Source organism: Lepidochelys olivacea, assembly GCF_965140295.1.
Source record: "Lepidochelys olivacea isolate rLepOli2 genome assembly, chromosome: 1".
Lineage (NCBI taxonomy): Eukaryota > Metazoa > Chordata > Testudines > Cheloniidae > Lepidochelys > Lepidochelys olivacea.
In genome coordinates, this window is record NC_140411.1 from 15,724,711 (window position 1) to 15,741,721 (window position 17,011).

At 41.4% G+C, this 17,011-nt stretch overlaps 1 protein-coding gene across 1 annotated transcript in view; it reads left to right on the forward strand.

Moving 5' to 3' along the window:
* UVRAG (UV radiation resistance associated) overlaps positions 1–17,011 on the forward strand; it is a 164,277-nt gene that overhangs the window by 126,905 nt on the left and 20,361 nt on the right. The window contains exon 14 of the mRNA XM_084646724.1: positions 5,145–5,236. Coding sequence (XP_084502850.1) covers positions 5,145–5,236 — 92 coding nt within the window. The remainder of the gene's footprint in view (positions 1–5,144; positions 5,237–17,011) is intronic.

Sequence of the window (17,011 nt, forward strand, 5' to 3'; positions counted from 1 at the left end):
TTAGTTAATGGTTGTACATTTCTCTGGAGTTGTAAAATACTATATACTTGTTTACCTATTTTTATTAATTTTATTCTGTATTTATAAATTCTTTAGGTTTACTTACATTAAAATATTCATACACTTGTCACGTGACTTGTCACACAACACTAGAACTTTCCTTAACTTTCAGAAAGAACCTTCCTCCATTAAGTCACAAACTATAAAAGGAATTTAGCCAGATTGGTAATTCCTAGGATGCTCTGAATATCACTCCTCCTCTTATGAAAGGATTGTGGATCTTAAATTGCCACAAGTGATTAGGACTACATTTTTTTTATATCTCCTCTGGAAAAAACAGTACCTCATCACTACCTCTCTGCATCATGCTGGGTTGTTGGTTCACAACTGAAATTTAGTTCCTTTCCTTACTAACTTGATTCCTTTCCTTTAGTAAAAACAAATATTACCCCTTGCTCTGTTCTTGCAATCTAGACAAGAGTACAGGAGATGGATTTTATGGAGTTTATACGTAAGTTGGTGTGGCCCATGGACTCCTTGGTCCCAACTGACAGAGGGCACAGGGTTATACAAGGATCCTTTGTGTCAGATATATGCATAATAGTTCAACAAAGGGTGGCATGTAAGGTTGCTATCAAGAGCCAGTAACCCACTGGTCCTCATAATCAGATATATGTACAGATAATCTTAAATCATAGAAATGTAGGACTAGAAAGGACCTCAGTAGGCCACCTAGTGCAGTCCCCTGCATGGAGGCAGGACTAAGTATTATCTTGATTTATAGGTGTTTAGCTAACCTGTTCTTTCAAACCTCTAGTGATGGAGATTCCACAGCCTCCCCAGGTAACTTTTTCTAGTGCTTAAATACCCTGACAATTGGGAAGTTTTTCTAATGTCTAACCTAAATCACCCTTGCAGCAATTAAAGACCATTACTACTTCTCTTGTTTTCAGTGGTTAAGGGGAACAATTTATCATCCTCCCCTTTGGAACAACCTTTTATGTTCTTGAAGACTGTTGTCCCCCCTCAGTCTTTTATCCAGAATAAACAAACCCAGTTTTTCAATTTTTCCTCAGAGGTCATGTTTTCTAGCTCTTTAATCATTTTAGTTGCTCTCCTCTGGACTTTCTCCAGTTTGTCCACATCTTTCCCGAAGTGTGGTGCCTAGAACTGGACACAACCCCTTCAGCTGAGGCCTAATCAGTTCTGAGTAGAGTGGAGGAATTTCTACGTATGTCTTGTTCAGAATGCTGCTGTGAATACATCCCAGAATGAAGTTCGCTTTTTTTGCATCAGTGTTACATTGTTGACTGATGCTTTGTTTTTAATCCTCTATAAACCGCCCCTCCCATCCCTAAACCCCCCCTCCCCCCTCCGATCTTTTTTCTGCAGTAAATCCTCCTAGGAAGTAATTTCCCATTTTGTATTTATGCAGTTGATTATTCCTTCATAAGTGTGGTACTGTGCATTAGTCCTTTATTGAATTGCATCCTGTTTTATTTCAGACCATTTCTAGTTCTTCCCATTTATTCCCAATACTACTTGCTGTAGTATACCGAAATCTAAGATGTTTGTTAGATTTTTCCTTTTTATTCCCTCTTGTATGTCCTTTGTCCTTGCATTGAAATAGTTACATATCTATACTGAAAATTAGGTGTTGGAGTTAGGGCAGGTCACCAGAAGGTGACATTCCTTGGAAATGTTCCATTCAGGCAGGAGGAAAGACCCCTATCCCTGTCTGGCCATTTGTGTATGCCTCACAATGTAGGCCTGTTTGCATACTGGGCCACATGCAAATTATGAGGTTGTAAAAACTGCAAGAGGAAATCTACAGGAAGGGAGATATATAAAAGATGAAAAAATTGTTCTGGTATATCTTGGAATGTAAAAGGATGCACTGAATCCTTCACTGAGGCCAACTTTTTAAATAATGACATCTAGAAGAATTCTTGCCAGGAGTTAATGCTTGAGTTATCACAAAACCTAAAGTAGCCAAAATAATATTTAACAGCTATACTTCATATTTACCTTAACACATTTCAAAGACCATGAATTATTCAGATGGACTAGAAAGGAAGACTTGTTCTAGCAAGACCTGTTTTCTGCTGCATGCTTATTTCAAGCAGTGTACCACTTCCTAAAGATAAAGAGCTGACTGTGTCAAATTTTGTTACAATGTATAGGGTCCCACAAGTTCAAATTGGTTTTAAAATCAGCAAATGATTCCTATAGTTATTCTTATAGGTCACAAATATTTAATTTATATTTTTAATACTCCTAAACCACTGACAGAAGTTATATATGTAGATACAAAGAAATAACATGATTCTAATAGATACCATAATTTCAAAGCAGCCATGTGGTCATTGCATACCTTCTGCAAGATGGTAAAAGCAATTATGCAAGCTATACTTCTGATGGTATTCCTAACTAAAGAAATTTAAGTAGGATTGAAAGTCCACAAGTATAGTGACACTTGCCAGATGTAACTTCAGTTAATCTTCTGCAATATTGACCATAAATATCTAAGGGTAAAAGAGTCTACATATTGAACTACACTAGAAATAATGAAATTTGCTCCATCAGATGTCTTGCTAAGGCTCTGTACTGTAGTATGGCAGATATTAATCCCGCATGGAGTTTGCAGTACAGCATATCTGCATAAGAAAAGGCCAAATTTTTAACATGGGTCCAACTGGAAGACTGTTCCGTGGCATTTATGAATTAACCTTATATAAAATTGAGTTAGAAAGAGTGCTGTTGTCCATATTTAATTTTGGAGAGTCTTTTTTATCTACAGTCTTCTGATCCTGACTATTCAAAATGGGTGCATGCCTGCCTTAAAGGGAAAAAATCCCTTAATCCTGTCCTTTTTATGTTATGAAACCTTAGAATTTAAGAGTGACTTAAAAATTTGGGTATTTTGCAAACATTTGGCTGTGATAGTAAGGTCCAAATGTAATGACATTAGCATTTTTTTTTTTTAGTTTAATGTTTTCTTTTGCTCCAAGCTAGTTCTTTGTTTAGCCAAATCCAGTGTAATCCTACCAGGAGAGTGTGGATCATTTGGTAATTTACATTGTATGGTTGTTTTAATCCAGGTTCTGTCACTGGAGTGGAAGGTATGCGTCACAGCCCACCATAGTATATAATTTCATGTCCATATGGAAATAATAAACTCTGCATTAAGTGGCCTCCTGTCACGCAATCCAGTATTTGGAATTTATTTTTTCCAAAGCAATTTTTTCCTTCTTAAGCGCAGATGACAATAGAAATAATTCTCAGTGCCAAGATTTTTTTTAAGAACAAAAATTGTATTTTAAAAAAAGAAAACTATCAAATAAGAATTATTTGCTGATTTGAGCATACTCAATCTCTATGGTTTCCCAAGGTATATTCATTTACGCCCCAGTTCAACAAGATATTTAAGCAGGTGTGTAACTTTAAATATGTGAGGAATGTCTTTGACTTCAGTGAGGCTTACTTGCATGCTTAAATACCTTACTGAATCAGTGCCTATGTGCAGGTGTAAAGCAGTTATTTCTCAGAAATGCAGGGTTTTTTTAATGACTTTGAATCCCACTTATGGCAATGTTCATTAAATGTAAACATCATTTATCAGACTGAGACTGGCTTATTCCAACAGATTGTGTTCTAAAAGTTTAATTTTAGGGATGTCTTTCCTAGTATAATCCAGGGCAGGAGGATAAATTTGACTCCAGAAGCCTCCCTGAAGGTTTAGAATGTAGGAACAAATTTTGGGTATGAACTTCTAGGAAACTGCTATAGCAAAATGCTGTGCAGAGTAGTGTTTAACAGTTTAATAAGCACAAATACTTAACAGTGTAATTTTAAAAATATTGTATCTATTGTGTAATAAGGCATTTAGTGTGTTATGAAGTGACAGATTTTTTCTTCTGATAGAGGCTGTTCAAGACCAGATACCCAGGTAGTAGATTAATTGGATTATGGCATGTAGGTTACATATTTAGATTTACCCAGCATTGTCCACTCAGAGTTCATTGTCTAAAATATTCTTGCAGCCTCTCAAACTCCCCTTCCCTCTCCCCCAATTCCCCACTGTTGTGTTAACAAATGAACTACTCAACTTAATTTGTATAACTGAAGGTAGTTTCTACAAATGCAAACTTGATTAAGACCCTAATGGTCTTTCATAATCCAAAGGCACTAATCTTAAAAGAACCTGATTTTTAGTTTCAGGATGACTAATAATTTTCCAAGTGGATAGTTAGTATTTTCTAGTCACTGACATTATGCTAGCTAAATTAAGTTTATGCTTCAGTTTCTCATTTATCAGAGAGAGAGGATTGAAGCATTTCACAATTTGATAAGAAATAGTGCACGTAACCGTGTGAGCCTCTTTGATCAGTTGACACACACATGTGAGTTATACTTTGATCAAGTAATCTTTAGTTGAGCTGTCAGGAAACACGCTTTTCCCCCTTTTTTATTACTTTAAACTACGTTGTATCTCTATTTGTGATGCCAGGTTTGACAGAACTAGTAGGTAGTGCGTCTGCAGTGAAATAGACACAATATAGCCTTACCTAATTTTGTTGATTATAAATAGATCACAAGGAGTCATTTAAGTGGCACGTGTGGGGGAATTACCGACAGGGTTAACTATCAAAAACTGTTGATGCTGGGGTAATTTCTAATACGCTATACCAAAATTATATCTCATACTATTTAGCATAGAATTATTTTCATTGTTTACACATGGGTTTTCTCAAACTATCTGCTTTTTTAAAGCTACGAAGGTAGGAATGCACTACTGAAATATAAGCCCCAGCCCATGTTTTATCAGTCTATTTTACAAGGAGAGCACATTCATGCTGTATGCAGAAAACAAAGTAGTTCGAGTATGTAACAAGGATTAATGATCAGATGAACTGATTATTTTATCCAATATTGTGGGGATTCAGTTTACATTTAAAATATTCCTAACTAAAGGAGAGCATATTTATTATTCTCCCTTTTCCCCATTTTGAATTGATTGGTTATCCTTCAGTTCTAATTTGCAAAGCTAGTAAATTTACTATGCAGCTTTTTATTCTCCCACCTTTGAAATACAGTCTAGTGCTCAGCAAGCCCTACTAATTCTAACAATTCTTTCTTTGTAGCTTAGATATCAACATGGATTGGGTACTCCAGACCTAAGGCAAACTCTTCCTAACCTGAAAAACTTCATGGAGCATGGGCTAATGGTCAGATGGTAAGTGCCTCTGTTTCACCAATTAATGTAAGTAATACAAAAGTAGGGAGAACACAGTGAGGGCTACGGCGATTGTCACAGAGAATGAGGCTTTGGAACCAAAAATGAAGCTGGTGAGGATATCTTAGTCAGCCAGAGCCCCATGGCCTGATTGTTGCCAATATATACATTGTAAAGAGGGAGGAACATTTAATTACATACAAGAGCAATGCCAAGAGGTTCCAGATCAATTATTTTCTGACAAGAAGAAGAGATCTAAAAAATGTCGGACTGTAAAGTGATACTAGGAGCTAAGATTGTGGAGCAGCATAGATTGCTTGTAATGGACTTTTGGGTGAAAGGCTAGTGGGGAAACAAAAGAGCTGCGGAACAAAGGCTGAAGTGGTGGAGGCTTGTGGATAGGAAAGTCAGTCTGAGATTTAAGGAAGAGGTGCCATGGAGATTGGACAATGACTGACCATGATGATACCACCTAGGCTTGGGGAGAAATATCCAAACATGTTACAGAAAGGGCACAAGCTGCTTGTTGCCAGCAGAAGGAGGGTAATTTCATGGCATTGAAATGTGGTGCTGGTGCCAACTATGTAATGGAGGCAGTAATGAAGGAGGAAAAAGGGTTTACGTAATGACCGAAAGAACAGTGGAAAGTTACGAAGAATACAAGCTAGTAAAGAAAATAGTAAAAAGAGTGGCTGTGGAAAGTAAGGGTCAGGCATTTAAAGCCTTTTATATGCAAGACTACTAAAGAAGGAAGGGGTAAAATAAATATATAGATTAGGCAAAGAAGCACAGAGCACTTGAGCTGTGAAGTGGGTCAAAGATGAAAATGGAGAAGTACTGGTGTAGGAAGGTGGGATCATTAGGACATGGCAATGCTTTTATGAGAAACTGCTCAGTGAAGAAAATGCGAAGAAACCATTGAGGGGAAGTATGAGCAAGCACCAGCCTCATAAGACCTATTACCATGGTGGAGATGATGCTGAAGTGCTAAAGATGATGAAATGTGGGAAAGCAGCAAGACCTGACAGTTCTCCATTTGAGGCATTAAAGTATTAGTCCGTGAGGGAGTGGTGGTTAACTTTTTCAGCTTCATTCTCAACTGGAAAAATGCCTGAGTAGGGGAAAAGCACATTGATATCTACCTTCAAGCGTAAAGGAAATGTGCAAGAATGTAGCAATTACTGACCCATCAAGTTAACGAGTCGCACAATGGAAATGGCTGGAAAGAATTATCGAGGAAAGATTTCATGAGGAACTGGAGCATCGACGAACTGACAACCAGTTTGGGTTTATGCCAGGAATGTTGTCAGTGGATGCAGTGTTTGCACCTGAATATTGTAGGAGAAGTATAGGGAGAAACTCAAGGAATTGCACTTAGTGGTTTTGGATTTAGAGCAGACTTATGACAGAGTTCCTAGAGAATTGTTATTGTGGTGCCTGCAGTCATGCTCTCTGCTGGAAACGTGTTCAGACTATCATGGACACACATGAGGGTAGCACAACAATAGTGAGAAGCAGCTGTGGCTACAGGGAGTCATTTGCTGTGAGGGTATGTTTGCATCAAGGATCAGCCTTAAACCCATTTCCATTTGATTGTAATGGACTCCTTGACCTAAGAAATTAGGGGAAGAGGCTCCATGGAGCATGGTTTTCACTGATGACATGTTATGAACTAGAAAAGAACCTAGAACCATGGAGGGCTCTGTGACTGGTTTACTCCTCGGAGAATTCTGCTCCAAAAAAATAAAAATTCTACATTAAAAAAAAAAATTCTGTACACAACATTTGAAAATTCTGCATATTTTATTTTTCCAAATGTGTGTTATGGAAAATTAAACACAATTACAGTCAGTCAGTCATGATTGAGAACAACATTGCAGAATGTGCAAAATAATTTGTCCCTATCCGCATGCAGTTTTGTAGGGAATTCTCTAGCATGAGCAGCTGGTGTAGCTGTTTTTGATGCATGATGTGAAGGCCGTTCATGTCGTGCGAAAGGACGAACATCCCTTTGCCCTTTGGTAACTTCAAAAGGACTTGGCTAGGTACTTCAGAAAGTGCTTGGTTGTGATTGTCCTAACATTATATTGACTGCTTGATAAATGTTTTATTTGCCCTCAAAGTCTTTTATTTTTAATGGGTAAGTAAAATAAATTCTGACCTGTAATCTAACCCCATTGTGCCACTTTTGGCACAGGAAAAAAGTGAGAGAGCACATAATCATCTTAGCTGAGGATTTCCTTACTGTCATTTATAATAAGGCTCTTCTACATTACTCTGGCAATGTAAAGAAGCCTTAAAACTTTTACAGGTTTTTATGCTCCTGGGGGAATTGACTGAGAATGGGAACAGTTAACTAATAATAGGAACATTAACAATGTTACTATGTAGGCAGGCTGCTACATTTCTGCCTCAGAAAATGAGATCAATTAACTATCTATAGCACCATTAACAATGTTTTTTTCACATCAAGAAGTGTTTTATTTCAAACATTGAAACAGTTTTGTAGGAATTCACAGAGCAGACACTTTATTCTTCCATACCGTATCCTCTCTCAAGCAAAAACTGACTGAATTTTATTTCAATCCAATTCCTGTTATCGGCTATAAAATGAGCCTCCAGGAAATTTAAGGGATAGCACTGGCTGATTGCATTTCCAACCCTGGCAAAACAGCTGCTTGCTTCGTTGCAATGAACGAATATAGGCAGGCAGGCTGTTACATTTCTGCCTCGGGACAGAGCCTGCCTTATGCCTAACAATGATATAAATGGTCACCTTTCTTAAACAGCATCACAGGGTATAATTGAAGAAAATGGCTTATGAATCAACTGGCAAAAGATGGAATACATGTCATGCTTCGTTGAGGAGGCAATGAGAATCCAGTAAAACAAGATGGTTTATGGGGTAGTCTGTGCAACAATTTAAATATCTTGCTTCATTGTTGAGTAGTGATGGGAATGTGGATGCAGGTTTAGGAGCCACAGAAAGAGCACTTAACATAAATGGAGAGAGTTGATGGGAATTTTCTGCCATAAGAATATACCAAATAAATTAAAGAGCAAAATGTGTATGATCATGATTAGACCAGTCATGAAGTAAGGGTCAGAATGCCAACCAGTGAGGAATAGAGAGAACTACTACTTCACACTGCCAAAATGAGAATGCATAGGTGGATACTGGGTAAGACTAGAGCTGATAGACTATGCAATGAACTGGTATGAGCCATGATGCAAGTAACCCCTATTATGGAAAAGCTGAGGGAGTATCACCTGAGATGGCTATTAGGCAGGATGGTCAGGAGTGCAACCCTTTGCTCTGGGTTTGTCTCAACCTCTGACTAGATGGTTCAGAAGCTGGGGCTGGACAACTAGATGGATCACTCAATAATTGCTCTGTTCTGTTCATTCCCTCTGAAGCATCTGGCACTGGCCACTGTTGGAAGACAGGTTCCTAGGCTAGATAGACCATTGGTCTGACCCAATATAGCCATTCTTATGATGTCTGGGTCATGTGAAATGATGGAATGTGGGATATGTTGGCTATAGTAAAGAGCTAGTAGTCATGGGCCAAAGAACACAAGGAAGACCTAGAAAAAGGTGGTTTGACATGATGAAGGTTGTCTTTGAAGACACATTTGACAAGTGTGCTAGGAGACTAATAAGAGCTGCTGACCCTGACTGATGGGACAAGGCGAAGAAGAAGAAAGTAGGTGGATAATAAAATCTCCACAGGAATTTAAAATTTGTTTATGTACTTTGTAACTTCTTTACTTTGTCAGGCAATGCACAGTCAACCTATGGAACTCCTTGCCAGGGGATGTGAAGGTCAAGACCATAACAGGGTTAAAAAAAAATAAACTAGATAAATTCATTGAGGCTAGGTCCATCAATGGCTGTTAGGCAGGATGGGCAGAGATGATGTCCCTACCGTCTGTTTGCCAGAAGCTGGGAATGCGCGACGGGATGGATCACGCGATTACCTGTTCTGTTCATTCCCCCTCGGGCACTTGGCATTGGCCGCTGTCGGAAGATAGGATACTGGGCTAGATGGACCTTTGGTCTGACCCAGTATGGCCACTCTTATGTTCTTAGTGTCTAAGAAGAGAGAGGTATACTTTAAAGAACCAAAGACCCAAATGATATGGCTTTAGATTGGTCACCACCTTGAACAGAATTATAAAGCAAATCAGAAGCCAGTGCAGTCCATGGAGAGCCGGTGAATTGTGCTCCACATAGTTCATGTTGCTAAGTGGTCAGCCATGTTGTATTAATTTAATTACTTTTCTCGATCGATTTAAAGATCATACAGAGGCATCAGGAGTATAAAGTACATATGTTATACAAGCCTCTTACATTAAGCAGGTTTTTCCATGCATTGTCACTTTCATAAATCACTTCTTACCCTCTCTGACTTTTCTTTTGCTGTAGGGACACATGGTGGTGCTCTGAGTTGATTAAATGCAGGCTCCTTTACTGCTCCAGTGAACCCAACAAGTTACCTTACTCTGAAAGTTTCCATTTCAGCAAAGTAAAACTAGTAGTGTATATATGAGTTCTTCATTCCAGTCTTTTCTAAAGGAAGCCAGTGTTTTCATAGGAACACTAACCCATTAGCGCTGTGATTGTCATAACCTTCTTAACATTTCTGGGTCTGTTGCATGGCTCTAAACAGACCATTCAGAGCAGGTGCTATTTAAAAGCATCCTTTTTTCTTTGCATTGGATGTAAAGTGGTACCGCTTACTGATATATTGATTTTCTTTTGATTTTAATAACCTGGATGTATCAGGAGATCTGTGTTGCTGCCCATCACTGTAGTATCTGAGCACCTTCCACATCAAATGAAATACAATAGTAAAAACCCTAGTGGAAGTATAGAACAGTCTAGTCCACTGTCTACACTGGTGTTTTTTTAAAAAAAAAAAAAAAGGCATGAGATGTTGTGTTAAGAGTCAAACTACAGGTGGAATATGGGAATGAGGGAGACGGATGGTGAGAGGCTTGAGTCTGAAAGCTGGTTCTGGCAGTGGAGAGGCTATTTTGGTACTTAGGTATACAGATTCTTCTAGTTTCTCAGCCTTATGGTGTATCTTGATCTCGGTTACATTTCAGGAGCCTTCCAGAATAAAATAGACAATATAGCAACCAGAACCTTTTTTAAAAAAAAAAAAAAAAAAAAAGACCAAGCACCTGATACCTTGTAAGTCATTAGTTCTCTCTGCCCACAATGGCCCCCTGGCAGCCCTGATATGCCATTTTGTAGAAAGAAAGATCAGTCTCTTCCAGGCCAGTGATTAGATCATTACCACCCTCTTTGTCTCCCTTAACTGACCAGAGTATTATACTTCGTTAATTCTTCAAAAACACTTATCAGTAATGGACCCAGATTAGTCTCCAAATGTAATTTTACTTAGGGTTGAAAGAGAATGTTGGCAATAGGGAAGAAAAATACAAAAATAGAAAAGCCATAATAAACTTCATAGATGGGAATAAGCATCTAGATTAATGCAATCAAAAGCATTTCTATGGTGGTACTAAACAATCTACAGAATATTGAAATTCTACTTTAGTATCTTTCAGGTCCAAATTAATCCCTGGTGTAACTCAGTTGATTTCAGCAGTGTTAGATCAGCTGTGAAATTGGCTCACAGCCTAAAGCTTTCTCCATTTGCTAGCTCTGACCTCCTAACAAGTCACAGAAAGGAGGAAAACATATCTTGGTTATTTATATAGTATGTATCTCTTATGTCAGTGCTAACATGATCCACAGTTGTCTACCACTGGGCACGCTAGACCTGTGGAAAGAGAGAGGGGTCTGGCATGATTTCTGTAAGGTTTGAATCCATTTAGTAATAGTGTATACAGGATCAAAATTTTCAATCTTAGCTGAGCAGAGGTAATGTGTTTGGGACTATTAAACAGGAGTAAATTTACTCGTATAGACATAGTACTAGATACCCTTTTCCCCCTTTTTATACATAGTAGGCTTTTGAAGTACTAGTTGTGGAAACCTTCATTATCCTTTAGGGACATTGTCGTTACACAGGCAGGTATTTCCTTAGTGATGTACGGTCATTAGCAAGACGAAATACATTTTTTGGCTAGGTGATATTTCAAAACATGTATGAATGTTAGGCATGGTTCTCGGGGGGTATCAAATTACCCCAGTGAATATCTATGCCTCATTTCCTTCTCACCTCTAAGACTTGCATGCATAGTCATTCTTTTTTAGGGCTAATGATTCTAAACAATACTTCTTAGTACTTCCTTATAAAATAAATGGAAATGGTTCTTTTCAGGAAGCATAGCTCAAGGGGGAAATTATGGACTAGATTTTCAAAGTCAAGCACTTGCTGTTGTGCACTTAGTCACATGACGGCAAATACTCAGTGTGTTTGGAAAATATCTAGCTCTTGATATAAAGCCCACATACAACACCAGCTGTTAAAATGCTGGTAAGTCACTCGATAGGCTGACTTGATAGACATACCCTATGCAACAGACATAGGGTAACTGTCAAGGCTTTTCCAGGTGTCTCCCAACATGAGATTGGGAGCAGCTGAGATGGTCTTTCTTGGTTTTCTTAGTTATAAGTCTTACTGAATTTTAGACTTTCATCTATACCACAAACTTATTCTTATAAACTTCTTCAGTATTCGTGTTGATTTTACAGTTTCTCTTTTAATAGGATAATTTTTCAAGGATCTTATTCTTTTGGTTGAATTTACACAACGGTTAACTGATGCAATAGTGACCTGCATTAATGGCAGTGTTTTTCTGATAATGTGGCATCAATGACTCCTCTTTAGTGCTCTTTCCAGTTCTTTCCTATGGAAAGAAGGCCCAGGACCAGTGGGGAAAAAAATCACAACTAAAAAAGAATTGAATTTTAGTATGGATCAGGTTCATTTTTAAAATGCCACTTTTAAGGTGACATATCAGTTCAGCTAATTCATTTTGTAAATTAATTCTTTTTGAGTGATCACGTTGATTCCAATTAGTTGTGCATGCACTAGGTGTGCAGTCAGAAACTTTTTCCCTTAGCAGCTCCTGTCGGGTTGGCCAGGGAGCCTCTTGGAGTGGCGCCCTCCTGGCGCTCAATATATGTCCCTGCCGACCTGACCCCCCTTCAGTTCCTTCTTACTATCCATGGCGGCGTTGGAATTGCATTTTGCTTGCTTGCAAGTGTTCCCTTAGCTATTACTTAGTTCTACACATTTTTTTGTTTTGTAGTTAGTTTATTGTTCAGTAGTTAGGGTAGTCTTGGTGAGTGGGTTGTTCTCCCCTCACCCCGCCTTGGGCTCTGGGGCATGCCTTAAGCCCAAGTATTTAAATCTTGTGGTGTATGCAAGAAGCCTATGCCTAATAGCCACCCTCACGACTTGTGCTTGAGGTGTCTAGGGGGAGGCGCATCAGTCCGAGTGCTGTAAGATCTGTAAAGCTTTCAAATCCAGGACTAGGAAGGAACGTGACTTCCGTTTGAAGCAGCTATTAATAGAACCCGCACCCCGTCCAGCAGCACCCGACCACCAAGTCCTGGGCCTGAGCTCGGTTCAGAGCGTCCTGGCATCAGTCTGCGAACCAGAAGAGGAAGGACTCTGGTGTTAGAGACCCTCAGTACTGAAGATCCCCGGCACCACAGCACCCTGGCACCGGTCAACATCCCTGGTGCCCCATAAATGCCAAAGGCGGCGGACAGAGGGCGCTCTCCTCAGAGAGCAAGACCATCCAGGGAGACTTTGCTGCCTCAGAGGAAGGACTCAACTTCCAAACAACGAGATCTCGTGCCATCAACTCCGGTGACCCAGTTGACACTGTTGAGTCTAGCACTCAGCGACTCTCTGATGCGGCACTGCTTGGTGAAGGAGTCGGAACCCCCCTCCACCCCAGATACTTTTGAGGCTGCAAAAGAGCTGATAGAAAGTACTGCACCTAAGCCTCTTTCTGTTAGAGAGAAGCCTCCAGCACCGCCTAGACGGGTGCCATCTAGAGGCAAACCTGCAATGAGGCCCTGTTTCTCACCAGACTGGCACCGTTGTATAGCCCACTCCATTCACTTGGAGGAATCTTATCTCCTGGGAGCATACAACGAGCTTGTAGACCACCTCACAAGGTCATTCCGCAGTCACGAGTGGTCCATCTGGATGGAGGTCATACATTCCATCTTCCAAAGGTGGGGGTTTCCCCAGGTAGACCTGTTCACCACTGGGAGCAAGAAGAAGTTTCCAAAATTTTTTTCTTCCAAAAGCACAGTCTGGGATCTATCTTGGACGCATTCACGAAGCACTGGGGGAACAGACTACTGTATGCCTTCCCTCCGATACCACTCGTCCACAAGGTTCTCCTCAAGATCCGCAGGGACAAGGCAGAGGTAATTCTGCTGGCTCCTGTGTGGCCACGCCAACATTGGTACACCACGCTTCTGGAGCTGTCAGTGGGCGCCCCGATCGTGCTGTCGCTCCTCCCTGATCTGATTACACAGGACCCCGGCCTCCTGCTTCACCCAGACCTCCCTCTGAAGGCCTGGAAGCTTCATGGTTAAATGCAAGGGAGCACCAATGCATGGAATGAGTGAGGGAGGTGCTACTTGGGAACAGGAAACCTTCCACCAGCGCCACCTACCTGGCCAAATGGAAAAAGTTCTTGTGCTGGTGCGATCGCAGTCACATATCCCTACTTCAGGCATCTATACCATTCATCTTGGACTGTCTACAGCACCTGAAGCGGCAAGGCCTGGCTGGATCATCCATCAGGGTACACCTCGTGGCCATCTCAGCGTTCCAACCGGGAGAGTTGGGGCGTTCAGTCTTGGCCCACCATAGGGTTAGCAGTTTCCTTAAGGGCATGGAACAGCTACACCCACAGTCCCGCCCACAGGTACCAACTTGGGACCTCAACCTGTGTGGTGTTCCCCTCTGGTGGTATCCGAACCAGTGATCTTCTAGGTCACGCCAATCCTTGACTCTGGGAGCCAGCCTTACCCTGTTCTGCTGTGAGAACCCCCACTCCTGGGCTGTTCACGCATAGCCTCTGGCATGTAAGCTGCTCCTTGGATTCTGCAACCGAATGACGCTAGCCAATATCTCCTGTCCCAAACACAACCCTAGGAACTTCCGTCTTGCAGTGTCGAGTTATGCCCGCAAGACGCTGCAAGCTTATATCAATTCATCAATTTAACAAAGAAATTGATATGTACCAGGCTTGTTGCCCCAAGGGGAGTCTCTGACATGCTTCAAACCAAACACACTGCTTCAGGTAGAATAAGCAAACAAATTTATTAACTTATTAACATTATAAAGATAGATTTTAAGTGATTATAAGTCAAAGCATAACAAGTCGGATTTGGACAAATGAAGTAAAAGCAAAATGCAGTCAAAGCTGATCTTAACACTATCAGTGTCCTTACAAACTTAGATGCTTCTCACCACAGGCTAGCTGGTTGCTCTTCAGCCAGGCTCTCCCCTTTGATCAGCACTTCAGTCTTGGTGTGGTGTCTGTAGATGGAGGTGGAAGAGAGAGCGTGGCAAATGTTTCTCCCTTTGATCATGTTCTTTCCTCCCTCTTGGCTTTGCCCCCCCCCCTTCAGAGTCATAGAATCATAGAATATCAGGGTTGGAAGGGACCCCAGAAGGTCATCTAGTCCAACCCCCTGCTCAAAGCAGGACCAATTCCCAGTTAAATCATCCCAGCCAGGGCTTTGTCAAGCCTGACCTTAAAAACCTCTAAGGAAGGAGATTCTACCACCTCCCTAGGTAACGCATTCCAGTGTTTCACCACCCTCTTAGTGAAAAAGTTTTTCCTAATATCCAATCTAAACCTCCCCCACTGCAACTTGAGACCATTACTCCTCGTTCTGTCATCTGCTACCATTGAGAACAGTCTAGAGCCATCCTCTTTGGAACCCCCTTTCAGGTAGTTGAAAGCAGCTATCAAATCCCCCCTCATTCTTCTCTTCTGTAGGCTAAACAATCCCAGCTCCCTCAGCCTCTCCTCAAAAGTCATGTGTTCCAGTCCCCTAATCATTTTTGTTGCCCTTCGCTGGACTGTCTCCAATTTATCCACATCCTTCTTGAAGTGTGGGGCCCAAAACTGGACACAGTACTCCAGATGAGGCCTCACCAATGTCGAATAGAGGGGAACGATCACGTCCCTCGATCTGCTCGCTATGCCCCTACTTATACATCCCAAAATGCCATTGGCCTTCTTGGCAACAAGGGCACACTGCTGACTCATATCCAGCTTCTCGTCCACTGTCATCCCTAGGTCCTTTTCCGCAGAACTGCTGCCTAGCCATTCAGTCCCTAGTCTGTAGCTGTGCATTGGGTTCTTCCGTCCTAAGTGCAGGACCCTGCACTTATCCTTATTGAACCTCATCAGATTTCTTTTGGCCCAATCCTCCAATTTGTCTAGGTCCTTCTGTATCCTATCCCTCCCCTCCAGCGTATCTACCACTCCTCCCAGTTTAGTATCATCCGCAAATTTGCTGAGTGCGCAATCCACACCATCCTCCAGATCATTTATGAAGATATTGAACAAAACCGGCCCCAGGACCGACCCTTGGGGTACTCCACTTGATACCGGCTGCCAACTAAATATGGAGCCATTGATCACTACCCGTTGAGCCCGACAATCTAGCCAGCTTTCTACCCACCTTGTAGTGCATTCATCCAGCCCATACTTCCTTAACTTGCTGACAAGAATACTGTGGGAGACCGTGTCAAAAGCTTTGCTAAAGTCAAGAAACAATACATCCACTGTTTTCCCTTCATCCACAGAACCAGTAATCTCATCATAAAAGGCGATTAGATTAGTCAGGCATGACCTTCCCTTGGTGAATCCATGCTGGCTGTTCCTGATTACTTTCCTCTCATGCAAGTGCTTCAGGATTGATTCTTTGAGGACCTGCTCCATGATTTTTCCAGGGACTGAAGTGAGGCTGACTTGCCTGTAGTTCCCAGGATCCTCCTTCTTCCCTTTTTTAAAGATTGGCACTACATTAGCCTTTTTCCAGTCATCCGGGACTTCCCCGGTTCGCCACGAGTTTTCAAAGATAATGGCCAATGGCTCTGCAATCACAGCCGCCAATTCCTTCAGCACTCTCGGATGCAACTCGTCCGGCCCCATGGACTTGTGCACGTCCAGCTTTTCTAAATAGTCCCTAACCACCTCTATCTCCACAGAGGGCTGGCCATCTCTTCCCCATTTTGTGATGCCCAGCGCAGCAGTCTGGGAGCTGACCTTGTTAGTGAAGACAGAGGCAAAAAAAGCATTGAGTACAGTAGCTTTTTCCACATCCTCTGTCACTAGGTTGCCTCCCTCATTCAGTAAGGGGCCCACACATTCCTTGGCTTTCTTCTTGTTGCCAACATACCTGAAGAAACCCTTCTTGTTACTCTTGACATCTCTGGCTAGCTGCAGCTCCAGGTGCGATTTGGCCCTTCTGATAACATTCCTACATGCCCGAGCAATATTTTTATACTCTTCTCTGGTCATATGTCCAACCTTCCACTTCTTGTAAGCTTCTTTTTTATGTTTAAGATCCGCTAGGATTTCACCATTAAGCCAAGCTGGTCGCCTGCCATATTTACTATTCTTTCGACTCATTGGGATGGTTTGTCCCTGTAACCTCAACAGGGATTCCTTGAAATACAGCCAGCTCTCCTGGACTCCTTTCCCCTTCAAGTTAGTCCCCCAGGGGATCCTGGCCATCCGTTCCCTGAGGGAGTCGAAGTCTGCTTTCCTGAAGTCCAGGGTCCGTATCCTGCTGCTTACCTTT